The sequence below is a fragment of the Manacus vitellinus genome, unplaced genomic scaffold (genome assembly GCF_001715985.3).
Source record: "Manacus vitellinus isolate BGI_N305 unplaced genomic scaffold, ASM171598v3 scaffold_6_pilon, whole genome shotgun sequence".
In the NCBI taxonomy this organism is placed as follows: domain Eukaryota; kingdom Metazoa; phylum Chordata; class Aves; order Passeriformes; family Pipridae; genus Manacus; species Manacus vitellinus.
The window spans coordinates 4047805-4073152 of NW_021940750.1; the positions used below are offsets into that span (position 1 = coordinate 4047805).

General features: G+C 48.0%; 1 protein-coding gene across 3 annotated transcripts in view; it reads right to left on the reverse strand.

Annotated features, from left to right (window-relative positions):
- Positions 1-1465: 1465 nt before the first annotated feature.
- Positions 1466-25348, reverse strand: part of LOC103754042 (transmembrane protein 263) — a 222690-nt gene continuing 198807 nt past the window's right edge. For all 3 annotated transcript variants that reach the window (XM_018082935.1, XM_018082934.2, XM_018082938.1), the window contains one exon: positions 1466-6380. In XM_018082935.1, the coding sequence (XP_017938424.1) occupies positions 6094-6380 (287 nt within the window). In that variant the 3' untranslated portion in view covers positions 1466-6093. The remainder of the gene's footprint in view (positions 6381-25348) is intronic.

Genomic DNA, 25348 nt, shown 5'->3' on the forward strand with positions numbered 1-25348 from the left:
CTCACCCACCTGGGCAGTTCTCTCCAAAGGTTTCCTCCAAGGTCTGCTGTCCCAGCCCTCTCTTACTTGGGAGAAGATGAGACTGGGTGCTGCAGTTGCACACAGGAAGCTGGACACTCTGCCTGCACAGCTGCTGCCTGAGACAGGACAAAGCTCTGTCTATAGGTGATTCTGCAGCACCTTTTTGCCCCTTAAAAGACCTGTAGAGGGGCAGTTTGTTAGTGGTGTTTTGCAACCTGGCTTAACATGGCAAACCTGCTCCAGCTAGGCTGCAGGGAAGGTGAGCAGCTGTGATGTACCTGATGGCTTCTCCTCACAGCTCACGTGTAATTCATTTGTGCTGTCCAAAAGGTGACACAGCTGGCTCCAGCTCTGTGAGAAGGAACAGTGGAGGGACAGTGTGCTCGTGCTGTGGGATGGGCATGTCCCTCGTCTGCCTCCCCACAGTGGGCATAGGGGCAGCCCCTGGGAGAGACCATATCCCCAGGTGTCTTCCCTATCACTGCCAAATCTGCTCCTGCCACTGGCTCAGTGCCTTCCAAGCCACACTGTCTGTCTGTGTCTGCAAGTGAGGATGGAGGAACAGGGCAGGTGGCAGAGGTGGCTGCAGCCAACCCCATCGGTGTGCTGCTCCTACCAGGCAGCTGGCAGCAAAATGCCAACCAAATAAATGGTTTGATTGCCCTGTTATTAGTTACTAAATTAATCCTTTTGTCAGCACTTAACAAATGCTGAGCTGTTGGCTCCTGGCCTTGACCCAATAAAAGGGTCTCGTGCACCATGCAGCACTGCCCAGCCGCTGGGCTGCAATCCTCCCTGTGGGAGGGCTGTGCATTCCCAGGAGCCCTTGGTGGCTCTGCCCTGGGTTAAGTGCCTGTGGAGCAGGTGAGGTGGCTGGGGTAGCCAGCTGTGCCCCCCAGCACCCACGCTGCCTGCCAGCCAGCAAGCAATGCCAAGGGCCTGGCTGCCCCACAGGGGTTCCTGGCAGTTCTGGGGAGGGATGTCAAACTGCCTTCTCCTGCAGAAAGAGCAGGCTGCTGCAAGGAGAATTTGCTTCCTCAGCTGGGAAAAGTGGCAATGCAAACCCACCTGAAGGAGCAGCTGTAGAGGCAAAATTTCCTATCTTAGCTGCTGAGATCCCACTTTCAGGGTTAGGTCAGCTGTCTCCAGCCCAAATGCCCTCTTATGAACTGGTCTCTAAACCAACACAAGAAACTGAGTTTAGAAGTCTTATCCAAACTGTTCTTACCATTCCAATCAGGAAAGGTGCCTGCAGCAAAATGGCTTTTGAACTGCAGTTGAAAGCTGTGTCCTAGTTTAAGCAGGGATGGAGGTTCAGCCTTGCTTGGTGCCTCATGTAGAGCCCTTAGGGGAGAGATCTAATTTCCCAAGGAATCTCTAACATCTTTTTTCAACTGTGCTTCCTCTCCTCATTTTCCCCCACTGGAAACAAGAGCCAGTGTAATCAAGGGTTTTATCCTCAAATTTTACTGTAATTAAAATACAGAGATGCAGAATATTCCCAGAAACACACTGCAAAACAAACCAAGCAAACAAATTCAGTAGGAAACCAATTACAGACAATGAAATGATAAAAACAAAAGTGTTCTCTGGAGCCCAGCACTGTGCACGGGACCGCGTGGCCGCAGTGATGGTTTTGGGTTGCCAAAGGGCTCCTCAGCTCCTAGAGAAGCAGAGCTGGGCCCTGGCATCTGTTCCAGCAGCTCTGTGGCTCTTTCTAGCCTTCTCCATATTCCCACTCACGCTGTTGTTTTTACAAGGAGACACTTTACAGTGGAGATACGGAAATGACCCACCCATGGGGACAAGAGCCAACGAGAGAACCCAGAGGAAAAGAAATAGATTAAGATCTTCCACACAAAACACAAGGTGACAAAGAGGGGTGGATGACATGCACTTCTCTCCCAGCTAGGGGACCTGTGGAGGCAGAGTCATCCTCTGCCCTCCCAGACAGTAAGAGTGGATGTTTAACAAAGGTCTCAGCAAAAGCTTTGGGGAACTCTATCCAGGGGCAAGAGAGAAAGCTAAGGTAGGGACAAAAAAGAGTGAAAGATAATGAGATTAAGGAAAGGGAAAAGGGAGAAGAGGATGTGACTGTGGGTCTCTTTTCAGATGGGACATGTTCCTTGGGCATGCGAAGCATCTAGCCATGGTGGAACACAGGGCTGTGTCCAGGGCTACATTCCACCTGCACCATGGGGGAGACCCAGCCCCATCACAGGGAGATCATGACAAAAGCCTGGGGGAGATCTGAGAAGGGCGGGTGGTAAGAAGGGAGCTGATCTGATGCTTTGACCATTCATTGAATACATTGTTCCATCTAAATGGAAATTCCTAGAAATCATTACTATGGAAGAAGGGCACAAGCCAGCCATGGACCACTACCACATCAAAACCTATATTCATCCACTTCCCTTTCTGTGCTCTTCCCTAGGACAAATTCCACTGAGTTCATCCTCTGATTCAAAGCCTGTCCTAAGAAACAAATTTCTTCCACACTCCCCCTTTTCTTGCTCCCCCACTCATCAGCTCCTCCTGTCACCACTCCCTCCTCATCTTCTGTGTATTAACTCCTGTCAATCCTTCCCTCCACCTCAATGCCGCCCCCTCCTATTTTGTACCAAGCCCCCCCATCTAGTATCCATGGGATAGTTCTTGCCCTTTTTACCACAAGGGGTGGTGGGAGAAGGGCTGCACTGGGGGCCCAGTAGTAGGTAGACTGGAGTCTCTGTAGTGGGGGAGGAGGAAAGACAGGACATTCAACAGAAGCCAAGAGCTTTCACCTCCAATCCAGATTTCACTGTACTGCAATCAAAGCTGTCAGGAGGCATATTTGCTCTCAGACTGGGAAGATCGACCCTGTCTTCCTTCTGTTCTGGCACTGAGAGTGCCCAGAAAAGCAGGCTAAGTTGCCGCAATGAACCAAGTAGGCCTAGCACGCTAACAGAGACAGACTTCCCAGAAGCCTTTGAATCCTGTTAATCCTGAGAGTTACATATTCCTGAATGCCTGGTAAGCAGTGCAGGGCCTTGGTTTTGGAGCAGATTTAATCTTCCTCCTACCCCTGCCTGCTAATTTGATCTCTTTTGCTATCGATGGTCCATGAGTTCTGTTAGCTCAGTGATTTAAGAACAGTGATTTAAGCTGTCAGTTCCTCTCTCAAGCTCATGTCCCCTTCTCCGGGCGATCCTGCAAAGAAACGGAAGTTCCAGACAAATGGTAAGCTTTACTCCATTTACTGCAAGGCCACACAGAGGAGAAGAAATAAAAAGATGGGAAACCCTCAGGATCCTTGTGCCCTTCCTTCATGCACCTTTATCCCATTTGCCATGCCTGCTCTGCACACACAGTGCCTGCAGACAACAGCTTGGGAAGGAAGTACTGCCTCCACCAGCAAGAGTGAGACACTGGCATGCCAAAAGCATGATGAATTTCTCATCACCTGCCCAGAATGGCTGGTGAAGCTCTTTAGATACTGTCTTCTCCTGTCCAAGACCTGGGAGAGGCATTTAGGAAGATGACTGTCTTCTGTCCCCATTGGTCAGAAACTATCCTTCCAAGAGAGTGACAGCACAGCCAGTTGAGCACAAGCAGCTTTTAGCTTTGGGGCTAAAGCTCACTTCAGGAGCACTTTGTGATCTGGAATAAGAGATGAGACGTGCTCAGGGACAGCAGTGAGCAGAAATCCATGCAGTGCAAACTGTCCTGCTTTACAGGGCTTTTGAGACAAAAGGAGAACAGACAAGACTTCTTCTGGCCTTGCCAACTGCCACGAGCATCCCAACAAAGTACAGGCACACATCAAGGACTGATCTTCCTGTGAAGCCTCTGCCTTCAGAGACAAAACCGACATGTCTGGGTCAACCTGGCCTTCACCAGAACAAAAGAGACAAAGTGAGGAAATGCACACACATACCAAATGCTGTTTCCCCTTCAGAAACGAAGATGTAGGTTAAACCTCTCTCATGCTATCAAGAGTAACACACTGTGGAGATCAGCAGCTTCTTGCTGCAAACAGCAGGAACTACTTAGCGAAGGGTATGAAGAGAGACTAACACCAGCATGACTAGCACAGGGACACAGTGACATATGTCCTAAAATGTGGATTTAATAAGGGTCAGAATGAAAACTGCGTCATGAGCCCAAGAATATTCAGCAAAAATGGTGGTAGGGGTGGGTATGTGTGTTGTACTAAAATACTCCCTGATATCTAAGTCCTAAGCACAAGAGAGCAGTCAGGAAGTGTGACGACCTCCAAGGGGAAATAAAGATCAATAAAGTTGGCTTCAATGTCCAAAAGATAGGGAAGAAAGAAAACAAACAGCACAGATGTGAGAAAGGGGATTTTTCACATTCCTTTGGTTTCAATAAACTACACTCTTGGGCAACAGAGGGCAAAACATCCTCTAAAACATGATTTTTATTTTGACCGAGACCCTATATAAAAACTATATCCTGGAAGTGCTGAAGATGACTATATAAACTCCTCTGCAGCAGTGGCACAGTTTTGTTTACCTGGCTGAAGACATGCTTGTGGACTAATACGTACACACACGCTAATACAGATGCATATTTATAAAATACAGCACAAGCATTGCTTCACTTGTCTACGCTTCCAACACCTATGGACCTCAGCAAATCACCTGCCAAAGCCAGGAGCAGCAGAGTTAATGGTGGAGGCTGTGCCTTTCTTCATCTCAAGCATTAGAGGGGTCCTTGGAGGGAGTGAGTGCACATTTGTGTTTGTGTGTGTCTGTGTGTGTGTAATGCCACGTGGCCCCTTCAATGTCATGGGCCAGGCTGGGGATGGCTCTGACTCCCAGATGGATGCAGGTGTCTGGGTTTCTGCGGCACTACAAGTACGAGTGGGCTATTTAGTGCAACACAGTCATTTAGAGGAGCTGGGCTGGGGCCCCAGGAGCAGCGTACACAGGAGGAGTTGCTGTTGCCCCATGCAGGCTGGCTGCTGTTGGAGCACACTCAGCCACTTGGGAAGTGTTCTCCAACACAGTGCAGCCCATTCACACCCAGGCCACCGCTTCTGGGGTGCTGAGTCGTGAGAAATGCTCTTGGACCCCCCTCCTTCCCTGCAGCAGAATTTGGGTGGCATTTGGGAACATGCTTGCTCCCGGTTGCTTGCTATTGATGTCTGTGGAGTGTGAGTGTGGCCAAGAGACAAAATGCCCCTGTTGCAGACAGGGATATTGCAAGGACTTCAAGGATCAAACAAAAGGGTCTCTCCGTAGAGCATCACTGCCTGTGCTGCAATATCACAGAGGCCTGGCAAGTGCCACTCTCAGCTTCTTCCCCAAATGGGAACTTACAGTAGCTCTCATCCTCCTCCCTTTCATCAAGAAAATCTGGGCAGAAGCTGATGGCCTGGGACAGACCATACTCCAGTGTGGCATCATCCCTGGAGCTGCTCTGCTGAGCTTGAGGGTTCCTTCTCTGAAGGGTGCAATTCAGCCAAGGAGTAAGTGATTGGAAGGAGCTTGTGGAATGGGCCCTGCAAAGAAAAGGTAAGAGGCGCAGGGCAGGAGGGAGGCTTCCCTCTTTTCACAGTATCTTTCCCTTGTGTCAATGGGACTTTTTTCTTCTACAGTTCTCCAACAGGTACACCTCCTAAACACACCTCCCAGAGCAAAGGGAAGGGGTGTTTCAGAGGCAGTCTTCCCAGCTGAAGTTGAATTTTACTATACAACCCACACTTCAAGCCAGACATAGTTTCTCCCCCTCCCCTGTTACTCCCCCCACCTCCAGGAAGATGGAGCCTGATATCCTCTCCCACCCCTCCATGCTTACAAGAGCAAGAGGGAGGAAGGAAACTACAAGACAGAGACAACTGCGCCTTTGAAGCCCTCAGAGTAAAGGATCCCAGTAGGTGATGGGAGTGAAAGGCATTGACAGTGGCTCTGTGAGCTCTGAGCTAGGCAGGCGGTGCTGAGCAGGCTGCAGCCAGAGTCTGCTCGGGTGCTTGACCCTCCCTGAAGCAGCTGGTTCCAATTCAAAGAGGTGCTGTGTAGGGGAAGAGTATGGGCAGGTTGACCTTTTGGAAGGGAGTTGTGACAGGGATTAGTCAGCCTTGTCCTTCTTCTTTGCAGTGAAAGGGACTTTGCCGGCGACCGCACTGCCCACAGCTCCGACGCTGCCGGTCACTGCCGAGACGCTGCCCTTCACCAGTCCGACGCCAGCAGCGGGGACGCTGGTCACAGCTGTTTTGGTGAGCTCCAGACTCTTGCTGCCCACCCAGGCAACTCCTCCCAGTGTGGCCCCCACAGCTCCCCGGGTGATACTGAACAGGCCGCCTGTCACTCTCCAGATCACTCCTGCCTGCTGCTGTGGGTGGTCCTTGCTGGCATCTGTGGGGAGAGAAAGGGAAAGTCAGAGGTATTCACATCGGGCACCTCCTCCAGCCCACAAGGGTTGTCAACCATGGCACTTGCTGCTGTATGCACAGTGCCTTGCTTTGCAGCCTCAGACCTCTTGGTACCTGAAGGAGGAACCAAGGCGATCCCAGGCCTACAGCATGGCAGGAAAGGATGTTGGGGTGGTAGGAGTGGGAGCAGAATTGTCCATGTGATAGAGAAGGCAAGAAGGCAGGTCAGTTACAGCCCCAAAGTTGTAAGCCTTAGTGCTGCAATGTAAAGCAAATCCTACTTTACAAGAGATGTAATTCCCCTCCCTTGCATGCTGGCTAATGCCAGTAAATCACAAAGACTAATGCTAGCAAGGAGGCACGAACTGCAGACAGCAACAGCTGATGTCTGCGTGGCCTGCAGGTCCTCAGAAGCATCTGTTTGGAGGCAGGTCTGCACTCATGTCAGATGTGGGACCGAGGCACAGCACAGAGCTAACTGTGAGAACTGTAATTGAGCGAGCACAGATAGCAAACTGCAGTAAAGATACAGTGACACAAACGTCACCTCGGGTTGTACAAGCCCTCTGGAGATCTCAGCTACGTATTTAATAGTGTTAAGACAGTGCTTAAGTTACTACACTGTGTCACTGCTGGTTTACCTGTGCCAGCTGGATCAAGGCCAGTATGATATACCCACCCAAGCTGCCATCGCACCTGCCCACAAAACTGCAGACATAATGTTCACAGCTCACCACTTTTTGGGAAAGGGTTGACTCTGAACTGGTACTCATGGGATTCAAAACTGACAGCTCTCCTGCTGGCCTCCACACAATCCTCTCCCTTTGCATCAGCTATTAATGCAGTGTGCAGGCAGCAACGGAGGAGCTGCTCTTTTTGTGGGGCGAGATATTTTGGATACTCTGACTTCTGATTCACTGCTAGTTCTGTACATGAGATGAGTTACTAATAATTGCAAAAATACAATAAAGCAATCCCAGCAGGAAAAAAGCAGACACCAGCTGGGAATACAGGATCCTTGGAGCAGCAAAAGCCCTTCTAACCCATTACTTACTCAGAAGAGTGGTTGCCCAGTGCTGATGCAGCAGGAGGGGTTTAGCCCTCTGCTAAATGCACACCCCATTTCTTTAAAAGTGGGGAAATGACAGGGATGGAAAGGACTTTCTACAAGTCTGTGTAAAAACATGATGAAGCCATGCCTCTGCAGAGAGCTCGGGACAGGGGCTGTGTCAGCACCAACTGCTGTCTCAGAGCACAGCACTGCAGAGGCTCTGCCAGCATTCCAAGGAAGGAGCCAGCCTGCACTGCACAGCCCTGTGCACACCCTGGGCCTGGCATCCGTCCTTGGGGCCAAAGAGGGAGAAAGCCTAACTGCGGCACCTGAGTTCTGCCGCCTGCCCAGGCTGGACTGTGTGAAGGGATGCCCTGCTAACCTAAGCAGGTGGGCAGGCTTAATACAGCTAATGAAAGGTAGCCAAAAGCTGCTGTCTGAATGCACCTTTGTTTTGAGATCTGAGCCCTTCTACTGCACTCTCCCACACTCTTAGCTCTCCCCTACACTTTTCTCTAAAGCTCCCCTGTCCCCGAGAAGAAAACTTCCCTGTTTATCCAGCCTGGCAGCAGCTTCTTTCCTCAATTCTTAATAATATTCCAGGAAGCAAAAACCTCTACCTGAAAAGACCCCTTTATGTCTCCACCCACTTTCATTTCCACACAGATTAGAGCCAGCACTGATATAGGCAATGGATTTCTTTTGCCAGCAAGCAAAGACCTTGGGAGTTCCAGGAGGCTGGCCCAGCGTCTCATCAAGCTGCAGGGCCTTCACACACTACACACCGTGGTTGATGGAGATGTCAGACCTAGTCAGTGTAAACAAACATCTTCCTCTTTGTGTTACTAACTTGTCTCACACAGTGTCTTCACCACATCTGCTATTCAGTGTACTTCTGCCAAGCTATCCTGTGAATCCTTTGGAGCAGAGACTATCTTCCTGTTGTCCGCATGTCACGCAACACAGTAGGGTCTCTAAGTGCGGCTGGAAAACAGCACTTTTTCTTTCCTTTTTTTTTTTTTTAAACAAACCAGGCAGAAGTCTGACAGAAAACACTCAGCAGCAGCAGGGCATGGATTTTTATCCCTGGAAGCACCAGCTGCCTGGGGTGCTGGATGCACACAGCTGAAGTGGCAACCTGACCTTGCCAAATGGATCAGAGCCACTGCCTGTGCCACAAGCACTGGGACAGATAGGAGGCCAGCTACTCACTCCAGGTATCCGTGAGAAAGGGGGATTTTCCAAGCCTCTGAGGAAACAAATTCAAATTCAAATTGCTAACTTTCAGGCACTTAACATGGAAGTTTAAGTAAGGTGCTGAGATTCCTCTGACTTGATTTCTAGCCAGGGAAGAGAAGGAGGCTTCTTCGGAGGAGCCAGCATACTGTAGCCTAACCTGGGCTAAGCATGAGCCTGAATCAGGTGGTGTGATGATTCTTTCCTAGGTACTTTTGTCCTGATTCTTCTAAAATTCTGTAGTTTGGACTCTTCTCAGATCTATACATTTTGTCTTGAGCTTCTTCCAGTCTATACAGAGCCTCAGGATAGTGCCTGTGAGGAGTATGGTGTTCACCAGTTCTGATGACTTGGAATAAGCCTTAAAGTACTCATCTATCTGATAACCTGGACAGCAAAATGGAGTTTGAGAGGGGCCAGTACAGAGTTTCTAGTGTATAGTTCTACCCTGTATACAACATATTGCTCACCTATTCCTCAACAGTTTCTGAGTGGTTTTTTTTTTTTCTCCTCTCCCTCAGTGTTACTGAGACCCATTGACTCCATTTCCAGTTCAGTTGCCAGCCCCCAGCTGCTGCACAGAGCTTATCCGGCACAGCCGTTTCTATGTTTTGTCTTCAGACTGAGGGCAGGAAGAACTGAGGAATCCATAAATCCATGCAACTGTAAAGCAGGACTAAGTGAAAACCACAGTGGTCCTCCAAACAAACACCATCCTCCAAGGATGGCAGGTCTTGTGTTCCTGCCCCCGTTCAAGGAAGCAGGATACTTTGTGTCCCAGAAGACTGTAGTGCAGAAGCTCTGGGCATTAAACACCTACTGGCATGCTCAGCTGCAGAATCAAGACCTATATCAAAGCAGCTATAATCTTCCTGACTCTCTCCACATAAAACTGCATTTGAGGCTACCTGGAACCTGTCTGTAGAAGGAATTATGCCTCTGGAGCTGCCCACCTATCTGAACAAAACTAGTGTGAAAAATCTCTTGAATGGTATATAAATGCCTGCAGGTGGACAGCCCAGGGACCAGAGAGAAGGTGGCAACTGCAGATGAGATTGAGGGGGGATGTTACCCCTGCAGCAAAGAGCTAAAACATATTGGAGAAAGCAACAGGAAATACTGATGAAGACAGACAAGGACAAAGGCTCCTTCTGATTAAGCTAGGCAGAGACAATGAAGCTGAAGTACACTGGAGCACCAATGTTTGCACACTGCCTGCACCTGGTCCATAGCCACACTCATGGTCCTTAAAACTCCACAGAGAGGAGGGAGGAGGGATGAAGGATCTGGCCCTTAGAGGTTGGGAGGCTCTTCTACAAGCATTTTAACAGCTTCAACACAGAACAGAAGATGTACCATAAAATCAAATACACATAAAAACCCCACAAACAAACATACATACAAAAACCCAAACCAAAACCCAAACATGCTCAGGTTTGAATAGATTTAACAATGAAAGAGAAATTCCTGGTGACCCCCACCACAAGGGGCCACATCCTAACCTGGCAGCAACTGAAATGTAGGTCATAATTGTTCTATATTCCAGATGATGTGTTGAAAGCTTTCTAGCCATCCCTGGTTAGTCTGTCTTCAGGATTGCAATAAACCTCACAGTAAGCTGTCATGTAAGATAAGCATCAGATTTACAGTGCAAATTAGTCTCTCAGACAATGGAGTGAGCTAAGCATTTTGTTGGCACAGAGGAGCCCAGATTAAGAGTGAGACAGACAGCAGAGATGAAATACACCAAATAATCAGAGAGACAGACACACAGCCTGAGCAGGGGAACAATTCTGTTCCTTGGAGCTGGCAGCAGCCCATGCTGCTCATGAAAGCTCTTCACAATCTGCGGAGCCCTTTTTCCTTTCCATCAATGACCTGGTGTTTTCAAGGGTCCCTTCAGCTTCACTTCACTCTATGTCATCTTAGAATAGAAGTAGGAGAAAAGAATTGAATAAAAAGCTCTCCTGTATGAAAGCCAGCTCTCTGGGTCGGGTTCGGCACCCCGCACAACAGGCTCTCCTCCTTGGCCACTGCCCTCTGCACTCCCCACTGACTTCTCTCCAGAGAAGGGGTCCTGCCCACTGGGGCTCCAGACAAACCAAGGTCTTCTCATCTGATCCTGACAGCACCTATGACACGGGGCAGAAGCAAGATCAATAATAACAGACAGAACTTTCAAAGCTTCCATGCCACTCCTCAGGGCTTGGCATTGCATTCATTTGGTGAGACAAAATGAGAGCCTGTGCTGGTGCCCAGTAGAAATGGCACAGGCATTACTCTTCCTTCTCAGCCCTTGCCAGCAGGTGATACAACAGGCAGGGTGAACTCTTTACTTTAAGAAGGACTACTAATTTATAAAAACAGCCTCAAGCCAGGGAAGCAGAGTCAGGGAGCAGCACTGCTTTTGCATCTTTCCATTCCTGCTGGGCCTCAGGCAAAGGAGCTGGGCTGGCTCAGAGACCAAAATGTAAACAGTCAATGTCATCAGTGTCCCTCAGCAGAAGTGAGAGGAAGGGGTGAGGTCACTAGTTCAAGCCTGAATTACCCCTCTGGCAGCTACTAAATGCAGGTTCCCCCATCTAGAAAAATGTTTGCTCTGGAGGAACAAGCAAGGGGTGGAGGGTCAGCTACTCACAGTTTAGTCCCAGCTTTGCCCAGCTCATTTTTAAGCAACACTGAGCAAATTGTTCTGACCTTTATTGCCTCTGTACCACTGTGATTGAGAGTGTGCGATTTTCTAAAAGCCTTGGTTGTTGAGTAACAAACAAGCATATATGGGAGAGAAGTTTCCTGTCCTGATGTTTCTTGGAGAAAAAAACTATAAGTTTGATTCAAGTGCACTCTTAATGCTCTGAGAACCCCAGGTGGATTACTGTTATTTTTAACCTTGTGACTCTTCCAAGCCAACCTCAATTTGAAATGCATGGGGCTGGCACTGATGCTTCTCTTCCCTTTCTGTAAAGCAAAGCTGAAGTTAATGATCCCTATTTCCTTGTATTGCTGTACTGTCATGAAGGTTAATTAGGTACAGTTGGTGCAGTGCCTTAAATGAGGAAATTGTATTTGTATTGTCATGACTGGCATTGATTCCTGTTGACATTCTCAGTAGAGAAACTAATGACAACTTCCAGTTTATCTCTGGAGAGGTTTCCAGTTTCCAGACAAGTAACAAAGGTGAGAGAAAAGGTGCCCCATCCCCACACATGCCAGCCTGCTATTGTGGAGCTACACAAGTTTATCCTGCAGCTGAAACTTTCTTTTTAGGTGATACACTCCTCTTCTAGCACAAGCAGGCAGAGACCACTGGTGACAGCTGGGCACAAATAAAATCTCACTGTACACCACCTAGCAGGACCCTTCTCCAGAGAATGACCAACACTGCCTTCTTCCAAGCCTCCTGTCTGCTGCTGGAGAAGGCTTATAGGGCACATCTGTAGCAGGCATTTATGTCTGAGATGAAAGAACTGCTGTCATTTTAGGATAAAAGATCTAGATCCTAGATCCTGCAGTGTCACAGGCTAAGTGTTAAAGGGAGCACTACAAAGTGTTTGTTCTTCAAACACTTGTGCTTCACTCCTTCAATTAGTCCCCATGCTGCAGCTTGTTGGAAATGGCTTCAGAGACTCAGCAGCTGGGCTCTCCCCAGCCCTGCTCTGCCTAGGCACTGAATGCTGCAAACCACAACGCCTGCCACCAGCAAAAAGCCTAGAAATGCCACATTGAGTTTAGCCCTGGAGTTTTAAACTTTAACTCTGCAATGAGCAAGACATACTCGCCTCTCCCTGCAACAGGATTGTTCAGGAAGCTGCTGCACACAGCAAAATGGGGGCAGCTGTCTCCATATCCCAGCTCACCCCAGGGCTCTTCACTGGCACAATGAGCTTTAATTCTTCTTGCATATGGCCCAGGAGCAGTATTAACTGCTGAAGCATCTACCTTGAAGCACCGAGAGACAGGGTTCAGGAGGGTAAATGAACAGTGATATGGAGTGGCTTGTTTTTCTCAGCTAAGCCCTGGGGAAGAAGCAGTCAATGCTCTGACTCTGGAAGTGTGAGGCTTAGTTATTTGGGAGCTTCCTGACTCTCTTTGTTGGGAAGCTTTGTGTCACCAAAACAGAAATTGTTTGTAAAGACACGGGGGTATTGTTCAAACTTCCATTGAAAAGATAATTCAGGAAGATTGGCCTCAGAGCAGCTAGTAACCCAGTGGTCACGGCATTTGACCAGCCTTGAGTCAGCCCAAGGACACTGCCCAGCCTCACACACGCACTAAGTGGCCCAAGCAGCAGTGAATGCTGTCTTCACTCTTTTTGTTGAACTGTTTCACTTTGCAAGAAGAGATACTAATTGGAGGAGGAACACAAACTTGTTCTCTCACTTCTTAAGCGCTTTCAATACCAGAGCCAAGATCTGCCCTAAGATGGGTTTCTTATTTTTGAAAAATAGTAGAAGTTCCTTTGTTTTGCCATCCTGCAGGAGGTCACTGTTTTCATGATCCAGAAATATCTCTTTTATACAGCTGTAACAACTTGCCAGGAACAGCTGGAGTCTCCTTCAACCTGGATATCCTGGGACCCTTTCGATTCTTACAAGACTTCAGCTACTCTGGTGGCACAGATGTAGTCTCTAATGATGTTGAAGAGCAGGATGGTGCACAGCTCAGAGGTAACGCTCCATCTGCAATGCAAGTGAGTTGCAGGACAGGCAGCGCTGTCTACTGGAAAGGACATGGATGAGGTAGGAGCCTGGAGACCCAGCTCTGTTCTCAGCATTATTGCTGACAGCTATGTCTCCTCTGCTTCCTCTCCATGTTCCTGGCCTGTTTCAGCCATGGGTAGTGTGACTGCCAGACTGCCACTGGGTATCCTGCATGATCTGCAGTGGAGTGGGCTGGCAGGTAGGAGCTAGTCCCAGCTACGCCGAGCCCAGCAAGCTGGGAAAGGCAGGAGTCCACCTTTTGCAGAGGGAAAACTAACGAGTGCCAACTGGTTGGCCTTATGGTACTTCTTGGAGACAATCTCCCAGCTCCCACTGGCATACTTAAGCTCTCAACTCGGAGAGAAATAAGTGCATGCTGGGACAAAGTCCTCTAAAGCGTGTTATCTTCTGATATAGATCACAAGTGCTTAAGGATGAGAACTACAGGCCTTTTTACAGGCCTGTAGAACAGCTGGTTTAAGAAGATTCTTGTCTCATCTGAAGCAAATATCATCTCTCACCAAGGCATATAGGTTGTAAGAAAGATGAGCCCATGGGAGAGACCTAGAGCAAAACTACAAGTGGTATTAGCCCTTCAGAAAGAAATCTGGACATATCCCTTTTATCTCCATTTTGACATCTCTCTTTCTCAGTGTGGAATAGATACAGAAGATGAGGCTTTTGCTACTGGACAGACAGGTCACTAAAAAACCTATAGGATGTCTCAAGGCTGCTGACAGAGTGAAGAGCTGATCCCAAAAGGCAAGAGGTTTCAGCTTGCCTCAAAGAACTGTGCATGGCAACTGCTTCCTCTATACTCTGGCCAGTGGTGCATTATGGCACCAAGTATGAACACCAAAGGAGAACTATCAGCTGGCTATCCCTTCCCTCGCACTTGTATTAAAAGCATCAGAAGTGGCCATCAGACTTAGTTTGTTTGAACTTTATGCTCCTGCCTGCCTTTAATTTCCACTCTCTGCTCCACCTACAAGTTCTTGAATCAGTCAAGAGGCTTGCCTAAAAGCTGGAAGGAAAGAGCATATAAAGCCACACACCAATAGCTCCTTTTCCTCTTTGAGTCTCATTACCATGACACTGAGATTTTGGATCACAAGGAGAGGAATCACCTCTTGCTGTGAATATGGGCTCTTGATCTCATTTGGGGATCTGTGGGTGGAACAGGAATAATCCAGCAGACTCAACGATTTTCAGTGGCCTCAAGCTTGAATGCTATGAGGAGGAGAGCTTTCCAACAGAAAACTTTATTCCTCACAAATAAACCCTTCCTAGCACTTGTGTGCAGGCTGAAGAGATCATCTTTTTAAGCCTGCTCTTTGACTCATTTTAGCTCAGCTCTTGTCAGGGCACATCACCTCCTCTGTCAATTCTGTAACAGTGGTTGCACATTCTTCACTGAGCTGCTTTCAGATGCTTGTGATAGTACCTGGCACAAAAAGACTCCAAATGAATCAGAGGATCTTGTTAAACAGTCTTGTTAATTCAGCTCTGATAAAGACACAGGAGGAAAAAGAAATCAATATTTGTAAAGTGAAAAAGGACAAAATCCATAGAGAAATAAAGGTCATTTTCATGGTTCTATGAGGCCCTTACAAACAATGGAGAGTAAATAACATAATCCAAGCTTATGTAAGAAATTACTTTTCTTCCATGCTCTAGTGCCACCCCACCAGTGGATTTTAAACAAAGGCAGACTCAGTTAAGCCTCCTCTGTCCAGTGAGGCTAGAAGTCCTTCCCACAACAATATTGCTAACTCACAATTTATCAAAAAGGTGCATGAAGTTGGGTCCCAGCAGCAGTTTAGGAAAGAGTATGGGAGTGAGACAGCCATGTCTAACTAACAGGAAGGTGCTCGAAGCTGCCAAGATCAGACATCGAAAGTTCCCTCTGCTTGTTCATCAATTGTCATGAATATTTTGTATACAATGCCATCTTCTTATTAAAGGCTTAATCTCCCTACCTTATGGAAACACACAATTGTCACTTGAGCATTTTATAGCTGAGATATCAAAGAATTTGTTAAAAACCACTCCTAGTAAAGTTGGGAACATATCCTGCCTTGGTAATAGGGAAGGACCAAGGACCCCGGTTCAGGCACTTCCTCTTCCCACTCCTAGAGCAGCTGAGAAATGGATACTGATGCTTTTCAGCAGGATGGCTGGCACCAGTGCAAAATCCAGAAATTCCCCATTTATTCTGATTATGTGCTCCCTACTCTGCTTCAAGGCACATGGAGGAACTGAAGAAAAACATGGGCAGCAGCTCAAAAAGCAAAAGCACAAATTTTAACTGACCTAAGGTCAGTGAGTGAAGATTTTTTGACTCAGAGAAATGACCCATTCATTCTAGAGACTATCCAGGGGTCTTTCTGCCCATCCAAAGGATAACAAGGCAGTTAAGCTAAAAGCTGTGTGCTACCAAAGCAGCTGAGCTAGGGATTTACTGGGGAGGTATGAGTATGCTTGCCTGCTCACGCTGCAGAATGCCAGGAATGGGCAGAATAGGGTTTTGTTATTCTGCTGGTGGTAGGTGTTTGATGGCATAGTCTCAAAAACTTGTTCCCTGTCTCAGCTGTCAAGGGGAGAGCACTGCAGTCATGAGTGGGCAAGTATGCTACCTCTGGGAGCAAACAGGCAGAGCATCTCTCCCCCACAGTCAGGCCGAAGAGCGAATAATGTTCCCTGTTCTGACCCACCCATGTCTCAGACAATTAGATCTACTCTGGTGCAAAAATCACACCCCAGCTCCGCACCCAAACCTCTTGTCACTTCAAAGCAAACCAGTCCTACCTGTTGTTTTCCCAGTGAGCCCATCACCTGGAAATCTCAGCCCTGAATGCATAAATCAGAGGTAGTGCTAACACTGCCCAAGGAGACATCAAACCTCTCCCTCTGTGCTGCACAAAGGCTGCTGCTTAGGAACATAAACCTGCAAGTGTGACAGTTGCCTTTGTTTCCTTCTATATTCATGTCATTTCTCTTTCTGGGGCAGATTTCAATATGGCATAACAGGGATCCCATGCACATTTGGCTTCTGGGGGTTAATGAAGGGCTCTGCCACTGGTGCTGCAGGTAGATTTTGACACTGTGGCAGGACTGCCATGGAGCCAGGATCTAGTCTGGCTCTCAGAAATGCTAGGATATCTAGGCCTCCCTTTGAGACTACTGCTTCATATAGTTGGAGGAATATCTGGAATAAGAGAGACTCCTGCCCACCTCCTCGGCATAGCCACAAATCAGCCCTACACTCTCAGCCTCTCATGGGAGGTCTGTCTAAGTTTGCTTTCCCCCACTGCCAAACAGTGATAAATAGGCTCTGCTTCATCTGAAAGGGAGGAGGCCCTGTTACCTCTTGGCTTTCTCCTGTGCCAGTCTTGGCTCTAGCTTAGGGTATCCCCTGTCACTGCTCGGAGAAGTCCAGTTGACCATAAAGTACCAGAACCACAGTGCTTGAAGGTAGAGAGCCTGATTCCTTCCCTGTTCCAGTTCTAGTTCTCCTGAGGAGTTTCTATCTTGCAGTGCATCTCTGTTGCATGAGGAGATGGGATGTCAAACAACCTCCCACCAGTTTCAGTAACACCTTGCCTAACTCAAAGATGTTCCTTCAGCCTGGTGAACTCAGTTCACAGTAGGGATTTCATGTGAGACCAGTATCAGAAATATTGCTAATATTTCTGCTCTCATTTGCTTTAACAACTGCTGGAAATCCCATATGCCTGATGGGATAGTGATGTGCTGGGGAAGACCAAAAGCCTAGAGAACCCAAGACCCCTCTGGGATCACTGCCCTTCTCTGGTATCTACCTGTTGTGAATCAAAGTCAAGCAAAGCCAGACTTGGCTGTCAGAACAAAGAACTCTGTGAAAAAAATTCAGCTGTACACCCACAGCAGCCTTTCCAGGCCTCCAAGTTAAGACATTTACTGTCTCGATCCTGTAATGCAGCCCAGCCTGGCAATGCTGTCATGCTTTTGCTATTAGGAAATGAAGAGCAACATTACCGTCCTCAACCGATTCCCCTTAAATTTTCTTCTGCAGTTCTGTACACACAGAGGAGCAACAGGGCAGAATAAGGGGTTCCTTTCAAAATGAGAGAGCATCCAAGGATGCTTCCAAGTACCACAGTGCAGAGTTGCAGGATCTGTATGTCAGGTACCTTCCCAGCTTTTACATCAGGGTGCCCAGCTCAGCTTGTGGTCCACATGCATGCACATGCTACCCTCATTCTCAACAGAATAAAACTTCAGAAACTCCAGATCCCAGCATGCCACACTTTAGCTTGGCTAGTGCAATCATTGCAGAAACTCATTTGTACCTTTATTTTCCTCTTTTTGTTTCCAATCAGATGCATACAGGGAACGACTGGAGTGACATGAATCTAATCAGAGGCTGATGCCACATCAGAAATCCCATCAAGCTATTTTCTAGTCTCAACAAGCTCTCCCCTGAAACAAAACATCTTGTCATGGTCTGAAGAACCCCTGTGTACATTTTGTCCCCAGCAGGGATTTTTAATGGGCTCAGTAGTCAGAAACTGACTTTTATTTTACAAAGTACAGAAAAAAAACCCTTTCTATTTAAATACCCTCCTGGCTCTTACAGAGGTTTTTTTGGACTTTTTCCCTACCAAGAAACCAACTCTGTACTGAGGGATTTCAGGCAGAGAAATCTTAATTCTCCAACAACACAGAGTCCAAATGGCCTAGGAGCCCCTGCACATAGGATTTCATGCCTGCTGGACCAAGCAAGTGTTGGCTGGGGGGAGCCAGGCAACCTCTGCAAATCCCCTGCCCTCTTTTCAGGCATACGAATGGGAATCATCCCCTCATCTGTGGCAGACATTGCAAGAGGCACCTGAATGAGGTGTCACGGGCAAGAAGGAGGACGTGTTGGATGGGCTGGAAGCCCCCAGCTCCAATGAGCAGCTGCCAGGGGCAGGGTGGGCAGGCCTGCCAGTGCCAGAGAACCAGTCAGCCCTGCCCAGTGCTCCAGAGGAAGAGGGGCACTGTGCATGTGGCAGAAGAGGAGGCAAATCTGGCCTTTCTCTGTGTCAAGCAGGCAACCCAAACAAAGACCCCAGCACAAGAGGAGGAAAATTCAGCTGCTTCTCAATTCATCAAGCAGGAGACACAGACCAAGGCCCCAGCACCAGGTGCTGTGGTGAAGCCCTTCCCTATGTACTCTCTGAGGAGAAGGCTGGGAAGGGCAGCACACTGGCCCAAAGAGTGGCCACCTGATGACACCTATGTCTCACAGGAACTCTGGAACACTTGGAGGAGACAGAGAGTTTGCTGTGCCCAAACCAAACATTCCACCACCTTCTGGGTGCTGTCAGCAACAAGGAGGTGTCATCATTCCACTGCTCAGGCTGCAGGAGGGATCTCCACACATTCCCCATGGGGTAAAAGGCAACCAAGAGCAGCCCAAGAGGGATCAGCCACAAGTGGCCGTGCGCTGGAGCCTCTGTGAGTGGAATGGGGAGCAGGGGCCTGTCCTGTTCCAGTTCTGAGCATGGGCATTTCCCTCAGACACCTTCAACTTGGAAAATCCAATTGTTGCCACCAACCCTAGCCCAGGCTGCAGAACTTACTACTCCTAAATGCTGAGCCCTGTTTCTGAAATGGACTAGAAGTGGAAATCCACACCTTCCAGACTGCTATTTAAGAAGTTTTATCAAGCCTCCTGTGGCTGCATTCAAGCATCTTTCCAGCTTGGGGCTATCCTGCATGCAGAGAGATGCTTTCTACTGAGCATTAAAGGCCTCTCTTCCCCTAAAGCAACAACCTGGCTGTCCGTACTCAAGCTGGCTGATGGCAGCACCTGGATGCTGTCCAAAGGTAGTAGGTTTCTTGCAGCTGAGTATGTTTAGTCCCTCTCCTAGGGCACGCTCTCCATTACACAGCTATTGTTTATGACCTCAATTATCTCCCAGAAACTGGTCCTTGCCTGCAGTTAATAACCAAGGCTAAATGATCAACTGTTAAGGCTCTGCCAAACTGGTTGTTAACTTCTCTGTCAACCAAGTTCAGAGTCTTTTATTGCTATTAGAAACTCAGATTAATGATGCATAACAGAAATGAACTCTCCTGTGACACTGTTAGGTGAGGTTAGGTGAGGGGGAAAAGAATCACTCCTTTTACCTGGAGGCATTAAGTGAGCAGGGAGCAGACAAGCACTCCTTTAACTCTCTTCTCAGACTCCCTGATGTCTGGGAGATATTAAAGAACATCTTATTTTGCAGAGCACTTCAAACTTTTCTTGGGATCTGGATTATTTGGGCAGACCTATATGCAGATCTATAATGCACTATCCAGAAACTGCTTTCAGAGATGTACTGGGTTTGCATGACAAGGTTTTGGTAACAGGGAGGCTACAGGGGTGGCTTCTGCGAGAAGCTGCTAGAAGCTTCCCCCATGTCTGACAGTCATTGCCAGCTGGCTCCAAGATGGATCCACCACTGGTCAAGGCCAAACTCATCAGCAATGGTGGTAGTGCCTCTGGGATAACATATTTAAGAAGGGGAAAAAATTACCACACAGAAGTACTTGCGGCCAGAGAAGAGAGAAGTGAGAATATGTAAGAGAAAGAACTCTGCAAGCACTAAGGTCAGTGCAAAAGGAGGAGCAGGAGGTGCTCCAGGCACCAGAGCTGAGACTCCCCTGCAGCCCATGGTGAAGACCATGGTGATGACACAGGCTGTGCCCCTGCAGCCCATGGGGGAGCAGAGATCCTCATGCAGCCTATGAAGGGCCCACATAGAGCAGATGCCCGAAAGAAGGCTGTGACCCTGTGCTGGAGCAGGCTCCTGGTAGGACTTGAGGACCTGTGGAGAGAGGAGTACACTCTGGAGCAGGTTTGCTGGTAGGACCTGTGATCCCATGGTGGATCCAGACTGGAGCCTGTTCTTGAATGACTGCAACCCATGGAAAGGGATCCATACTGGAGCAATTCATAAAGAACTGCAGCCCATGGGAAGGACTCAACATTGAAGAGGTTTGTGGAGGACTGTCCTCCTGTGGATGGAACCTGATATGGAGCATAGGAAGGACTCCTTCTCCTCCCCTGAGGTGGAAGTAGCACCAGAAACTACATGTGACAAACTGACCAGAACCCCTATTCCCATGTCCCTGCTCCACTGGGAGGGCGGAGGTAGACAACTGGGAATAAAGTTAAGGCGAGATGGGAAAGAGGGAGAGCTGAGGGGAAGGTGTTTTTAAGAGTTGTTTTACTTCTTATCATCCTAATCTGGTTTTACTTTGTAATAAATTCAATTAATTTCTTCAAGTTGAGTTTGTTTTGCCTGTGATGGTAATTGGTGAGTGATCTTCCCCTGTCCTTACCTCAACTCATGAGCTTTCATTATGTTTTCTCTCCCCTGTTCGGTTGAGGAGGGGAGTGATTGAGCAGCTTTGGTGGGCACCTGGCATCCAGCTCAAACCACCCCAAGGGATCTCTTCCAAACTGTAATTCCTACCCTAATATTTCAGATCTCCAACAGTTAACAAGAGCAGGCTAATACTGCAAACCCCTGTTGGACAGGAAAATGAGACCTCACTTCAGAAAGCAAGGCTATAGAGAACCAGTATGTAGTGCACAGAAATGAATCTCAGGTTTCAAGGGGAGATCTACTCCCAATAACAGACATACTGTCAGTCTTTTCCAGCTTACTCTTCACAGGCTCATCTGTAAAGCAGCCCTTCAGCAACTCATCATACAATAGTAGTTTCAATCCAGAAAAAACTAATTCTGAATCTTCTTCATAGCTCTTTGTCTTCTGAATGCTAATGGAAGACCATCCCCCTCATGCTCACAGGGGCCACTGAGCATCTTATAGGACATAATTTTCTCAAGAGATTCACCAGTACCTGCTCCCTTAAGTATGGAAGTCTGACTTTAGGGACTTACCATCATGGTCTTTGGCAGCCAGTTTGTCCCAATCCATTCAGAGACATCCTGAGAGCACCAGAAAAATAAACCCAGGTAGTGCAGCTGTTGCAACCCTGAGGCTCTGGGACAAATGGACAGTGACACACAAAGGGGAAGAACGGCTAAAACAAGCATAAGGATTCATGTCTGGTTATACATAACATTAGGAGCTGGTGCCTACAAATGACTTTGGTTGCAATGAGCTCACTGCCTGAATCTTGGAGTATGACTATGGAATGGGAAAAGGAAAGGTGCTGAAAGGTCTTCTGCAGCCAACCTTTCCTGCTCAGATACCTGCCCCTCCAGATCTCTTCTTGTCATCTGCAGAGTCAGCACTGGGACAGCCAACACTCTAGACCCCTCCTCTTCAAAATCTGCCATAAACTGTCCAAAAGACATTTATTCTCCGATCACTCCATGCATCAGCTGGCAAAAAGCAGACAAGGAAGGAAACCACTGGGAACAGAAGAGGGCACCTTTCTCTGTCTGATCAACTGCTAGGTGATAGAAGACCACAAATATGTGTCACCATATGTGACAGCTGGGCCACAGATGGATGCCTCTGCACCATCAGTAGACGGTGAAGGAAGACATAGTGATAGAGGAAGAAACAGATTTTCTGATGGTATGAAGAGAATGCAAGGATCATTTTGCACTGACAGATCAGCTCTCAAAGAGTGGAACATTTCTTGCAAAAGTTTGATAATACTTTTTCTGTCCTGCCCAATCTATTCCCAGCTACAACCCCCACATAGTGGGTTGACCCTGGCTGGATGCCAGGTACCCAGTAAAGCCGCTTTCTCACTCTCCTCTGCAACTGGACAGAGGAGAGAAAATATAACAAAGGGTTCATGAATTGAGATAAGGACAGGGGCAGATCACTCACTGATCACTGTCATAGGCAAAACAGACTCAAAGTGGGGATATTAATTACATTTATTACTAACAGAATCAGAGCAGGAAAATGAGAAGTAAAATAAATTTTAAAAACACCTTTCCCTCCCTCCTTCCTTCCCAAGTTCTACCTCTTTACCCCCAGTGGCTCAGGGAGATGGGGAATAGGGGTTACAGTCAGATCATCACAGGTTGTTTCTGCTGCTACTCAGGGAGAGGAGTCCTTCCCCTGCTCCTCATGGGGTCCCTCCCATGGGAGATAGTCCTTCACGAACTTCTCCAGTGTGAGTCCATCCCATGGGCAACAGTTCTTCACAAACTGCTGCAATGTGGGTCACTTTTCCACAGGGTGCAGTCCTTCAGGTATGGGCTGCTCCAGCGTGGGAGGCTCAGAGGGCCAGAGGTCCTACCAGGAAAGCCTGTTTCAGCATGGGCTCCCCTCTCCATGGGTCAGCAGGTCCCTGCCAGGACCTTGCTCCAGCATGGGCCTCCTACAGGGTCACAGCCTCCTTCGGGCAGCCACCTGCTCCAGTGCAGGTCTCCTCAATGGGCTGGAGGTAGATCCCTGTGGTCCTCCATGGGCTGGAGGGGGACAGCTGCTCCACCACGGTCTGTGCCATGGGCTGCGGGGGAGCCTCAGCTCCAGCACCTGGAGCACCTTCTGACCCTCCTTCTGCACTGACCTTGGTGTCTGCATTGTTGTTCACGTTCTCACTCTGCTCTTCTCTGGCTGCAATTTTCATCTGTGCAATCACTTTTTTCTTTTTTCTCCTTCTTAAATATGTTATCACAGAGGTGCTCCCACCATTCCTGATTGGCCCAGCCTTAGCCAGTGGCAGGTGTGTCCTGGAGCTGGCTGGCAGTGGCTTTGTCAGATACAGGGGAAGCTTCTAGCAGCTTCTCACAGAAGCCACCCCTGTAGCCCCCCTGCTACCAAGACCTGGCCATGCAAACCCAAGACACCCCACAACCATGTGAACACGGTGACACTTGCTAATGAAAATGGAGTACTATTTATTGTGTGCGTGGCTGCCATCAAACAAGAGGCTCTGTAAGCAGACACACCAGCACCCAGTTGCCTCAGAGAGGTGTATGAAGGGCAACTGCAACAAGCACAGACAAATGCTTGTGGTGTGAGGCCATGCCTGTAAGTCAATGGCCATCAGCTAGGGAGCCTGTGGGCTGACATGGTCCAGAGGGGACTTGAGTGGCTGTCAAATCCTCAGCTGCCATCCTCCACCAGGGCCTGGCAAAAGCAACCTGGCCACAACTCCTGCTCAGGCAGCTTTAAAAACACACTCTTTCATCCTTATGCATGGATTTACTTATTCATGTATTCTCAACAGAAGCACCACCGGCCATAATTGGATCCATTACTGGGTTATTAGAGCTCTCAGTCACTGCCTTTGCAGCTTTGCATAGTGCTGGGGGAATGCACAGGAAGAACAAACAGGGCAGAGGCATGGCCAGTGGCAGGGGCTTTAAAAATCCGTTAAGTTGTTGCTGTGGCAACTAAAACAAAATTTCTGGCAGGAGCTACGATGTGTGGAGAACTGTAAACTTCTCCATTTGTGGAAAACATTGGTCATGTCTCTGAAAGAGAGGTGGAGGAAAGACAGAAAGAATGGCTCTTTTCATAGACTACTACAGCAAGAGCCAAAAATGGTCAGCTTACAAATTTATTCTTATAGCAAGCCCTGATGATGGTCAGATTCTACATACCAGAGCTTCCCAGGAGCCAGTGCACCGAGACAGAGCTGGCATGTATGGAGGAGCACTTCTAGATATTCAGTCCAGCTGGTCTTGAATGCCAGAAAAGCAAATGAACTGCAGCACAGACAACACTGCAGTCCAGTCACTTCTACCTTCACCTGCCTCCTCTGCCCCACAACCTGTCAAGGGTCTCCATGGAAAATTGAAGCTCGTCTGGGAATTAACTTTCATTAAGCTGATAGATTCTGGAACACCAAACTTTCCATTTGTAAACAGTGGGAAACAAAAAAGCAGTTGGTAGGTCTGGAAATACTAAAATCTAGCTAGGAAGGTTCATCCTAGTCTTGGAAAACACTGTAAGTTTTCAAGAGCGGTCAGCACCACGTGGCAGTAACCACGAGGATGAAATGTCACATATCCTGACAAACTTCAAAAGGTGTCCACTATTTTAACATCTCAACATAGGTTGCAAACTTCCAGGTTCAGCATCTTAAGTTCATGCTTAATTATAATGTAGGACCTGCAAAAGCAGAATCAGTGTTAATTTAATGTTGGATCGATTTAGGCTGAACAAGCTGTGTTGTGCCACCTATTTACTTTTCTGGGAGATCCCCCAGTTCATGCCTGAGCCTGCTTAGCTAACAAGGTCCAATAGCTACTGCTCCCAACCTTTCCTGCTCAAGGATCACAGTTGATCAATTTGTTACTTACGAAGTAACTCATTTAGTTTGTAAATTCAGAAGGGCACAGATGCCTGATGTGAGATGCTGGATTCTCTCTAGTGTATTGGTTGGAGCTACCAAATGGGCACTTTGCAAAAAGATTCAAGAGTCACAGAGAATCCTGCCAGCAGAAAATTTGCCTACTGAGAGCTATTGTATAGGCAAAATGACTGATGAGGATTTCCAATTTTTCTCTGCAGTCAGCAATTTAACTATGAAGACTTTATTGCAAGTTAGACTTGCTCGGTGGGATTGATTTCCACTGTGAAAGGAGAAGCAGAGGGAATGGGAGGACAAAGATATGAGACTGGCATTGAGTTAGCATGGGTAATCAGCATCCAAGCATCCCCATTATAATGCTGCCAGTCTCCTCTCCTCTGTCCCCTGGTGCCATAGAGGCTCACAGCTTCCTGACCCTGGCCCACATGGCTGACATGACTTCACTGCATTAAAGCCCTCAGTGAGAATTTTTTAAGCTGACTGACAGCAACCTGAAAAAAACCTTCCAGGAGCTATGAAATTGCACCATTGCCAAAGGGGAGCTTAATGCAGGGTAGGAAAGAGGCACTGGCTAAATGCACAGGAGGTCTTTAAATAGACACCCTAGGTCTACTCTGCACAGCATTAAGGATTGTGGCGAGTCTCTGAGGTCAAGGTAAGAAATGAATACTTAGAAAGCTCAGTGAGGCTTAT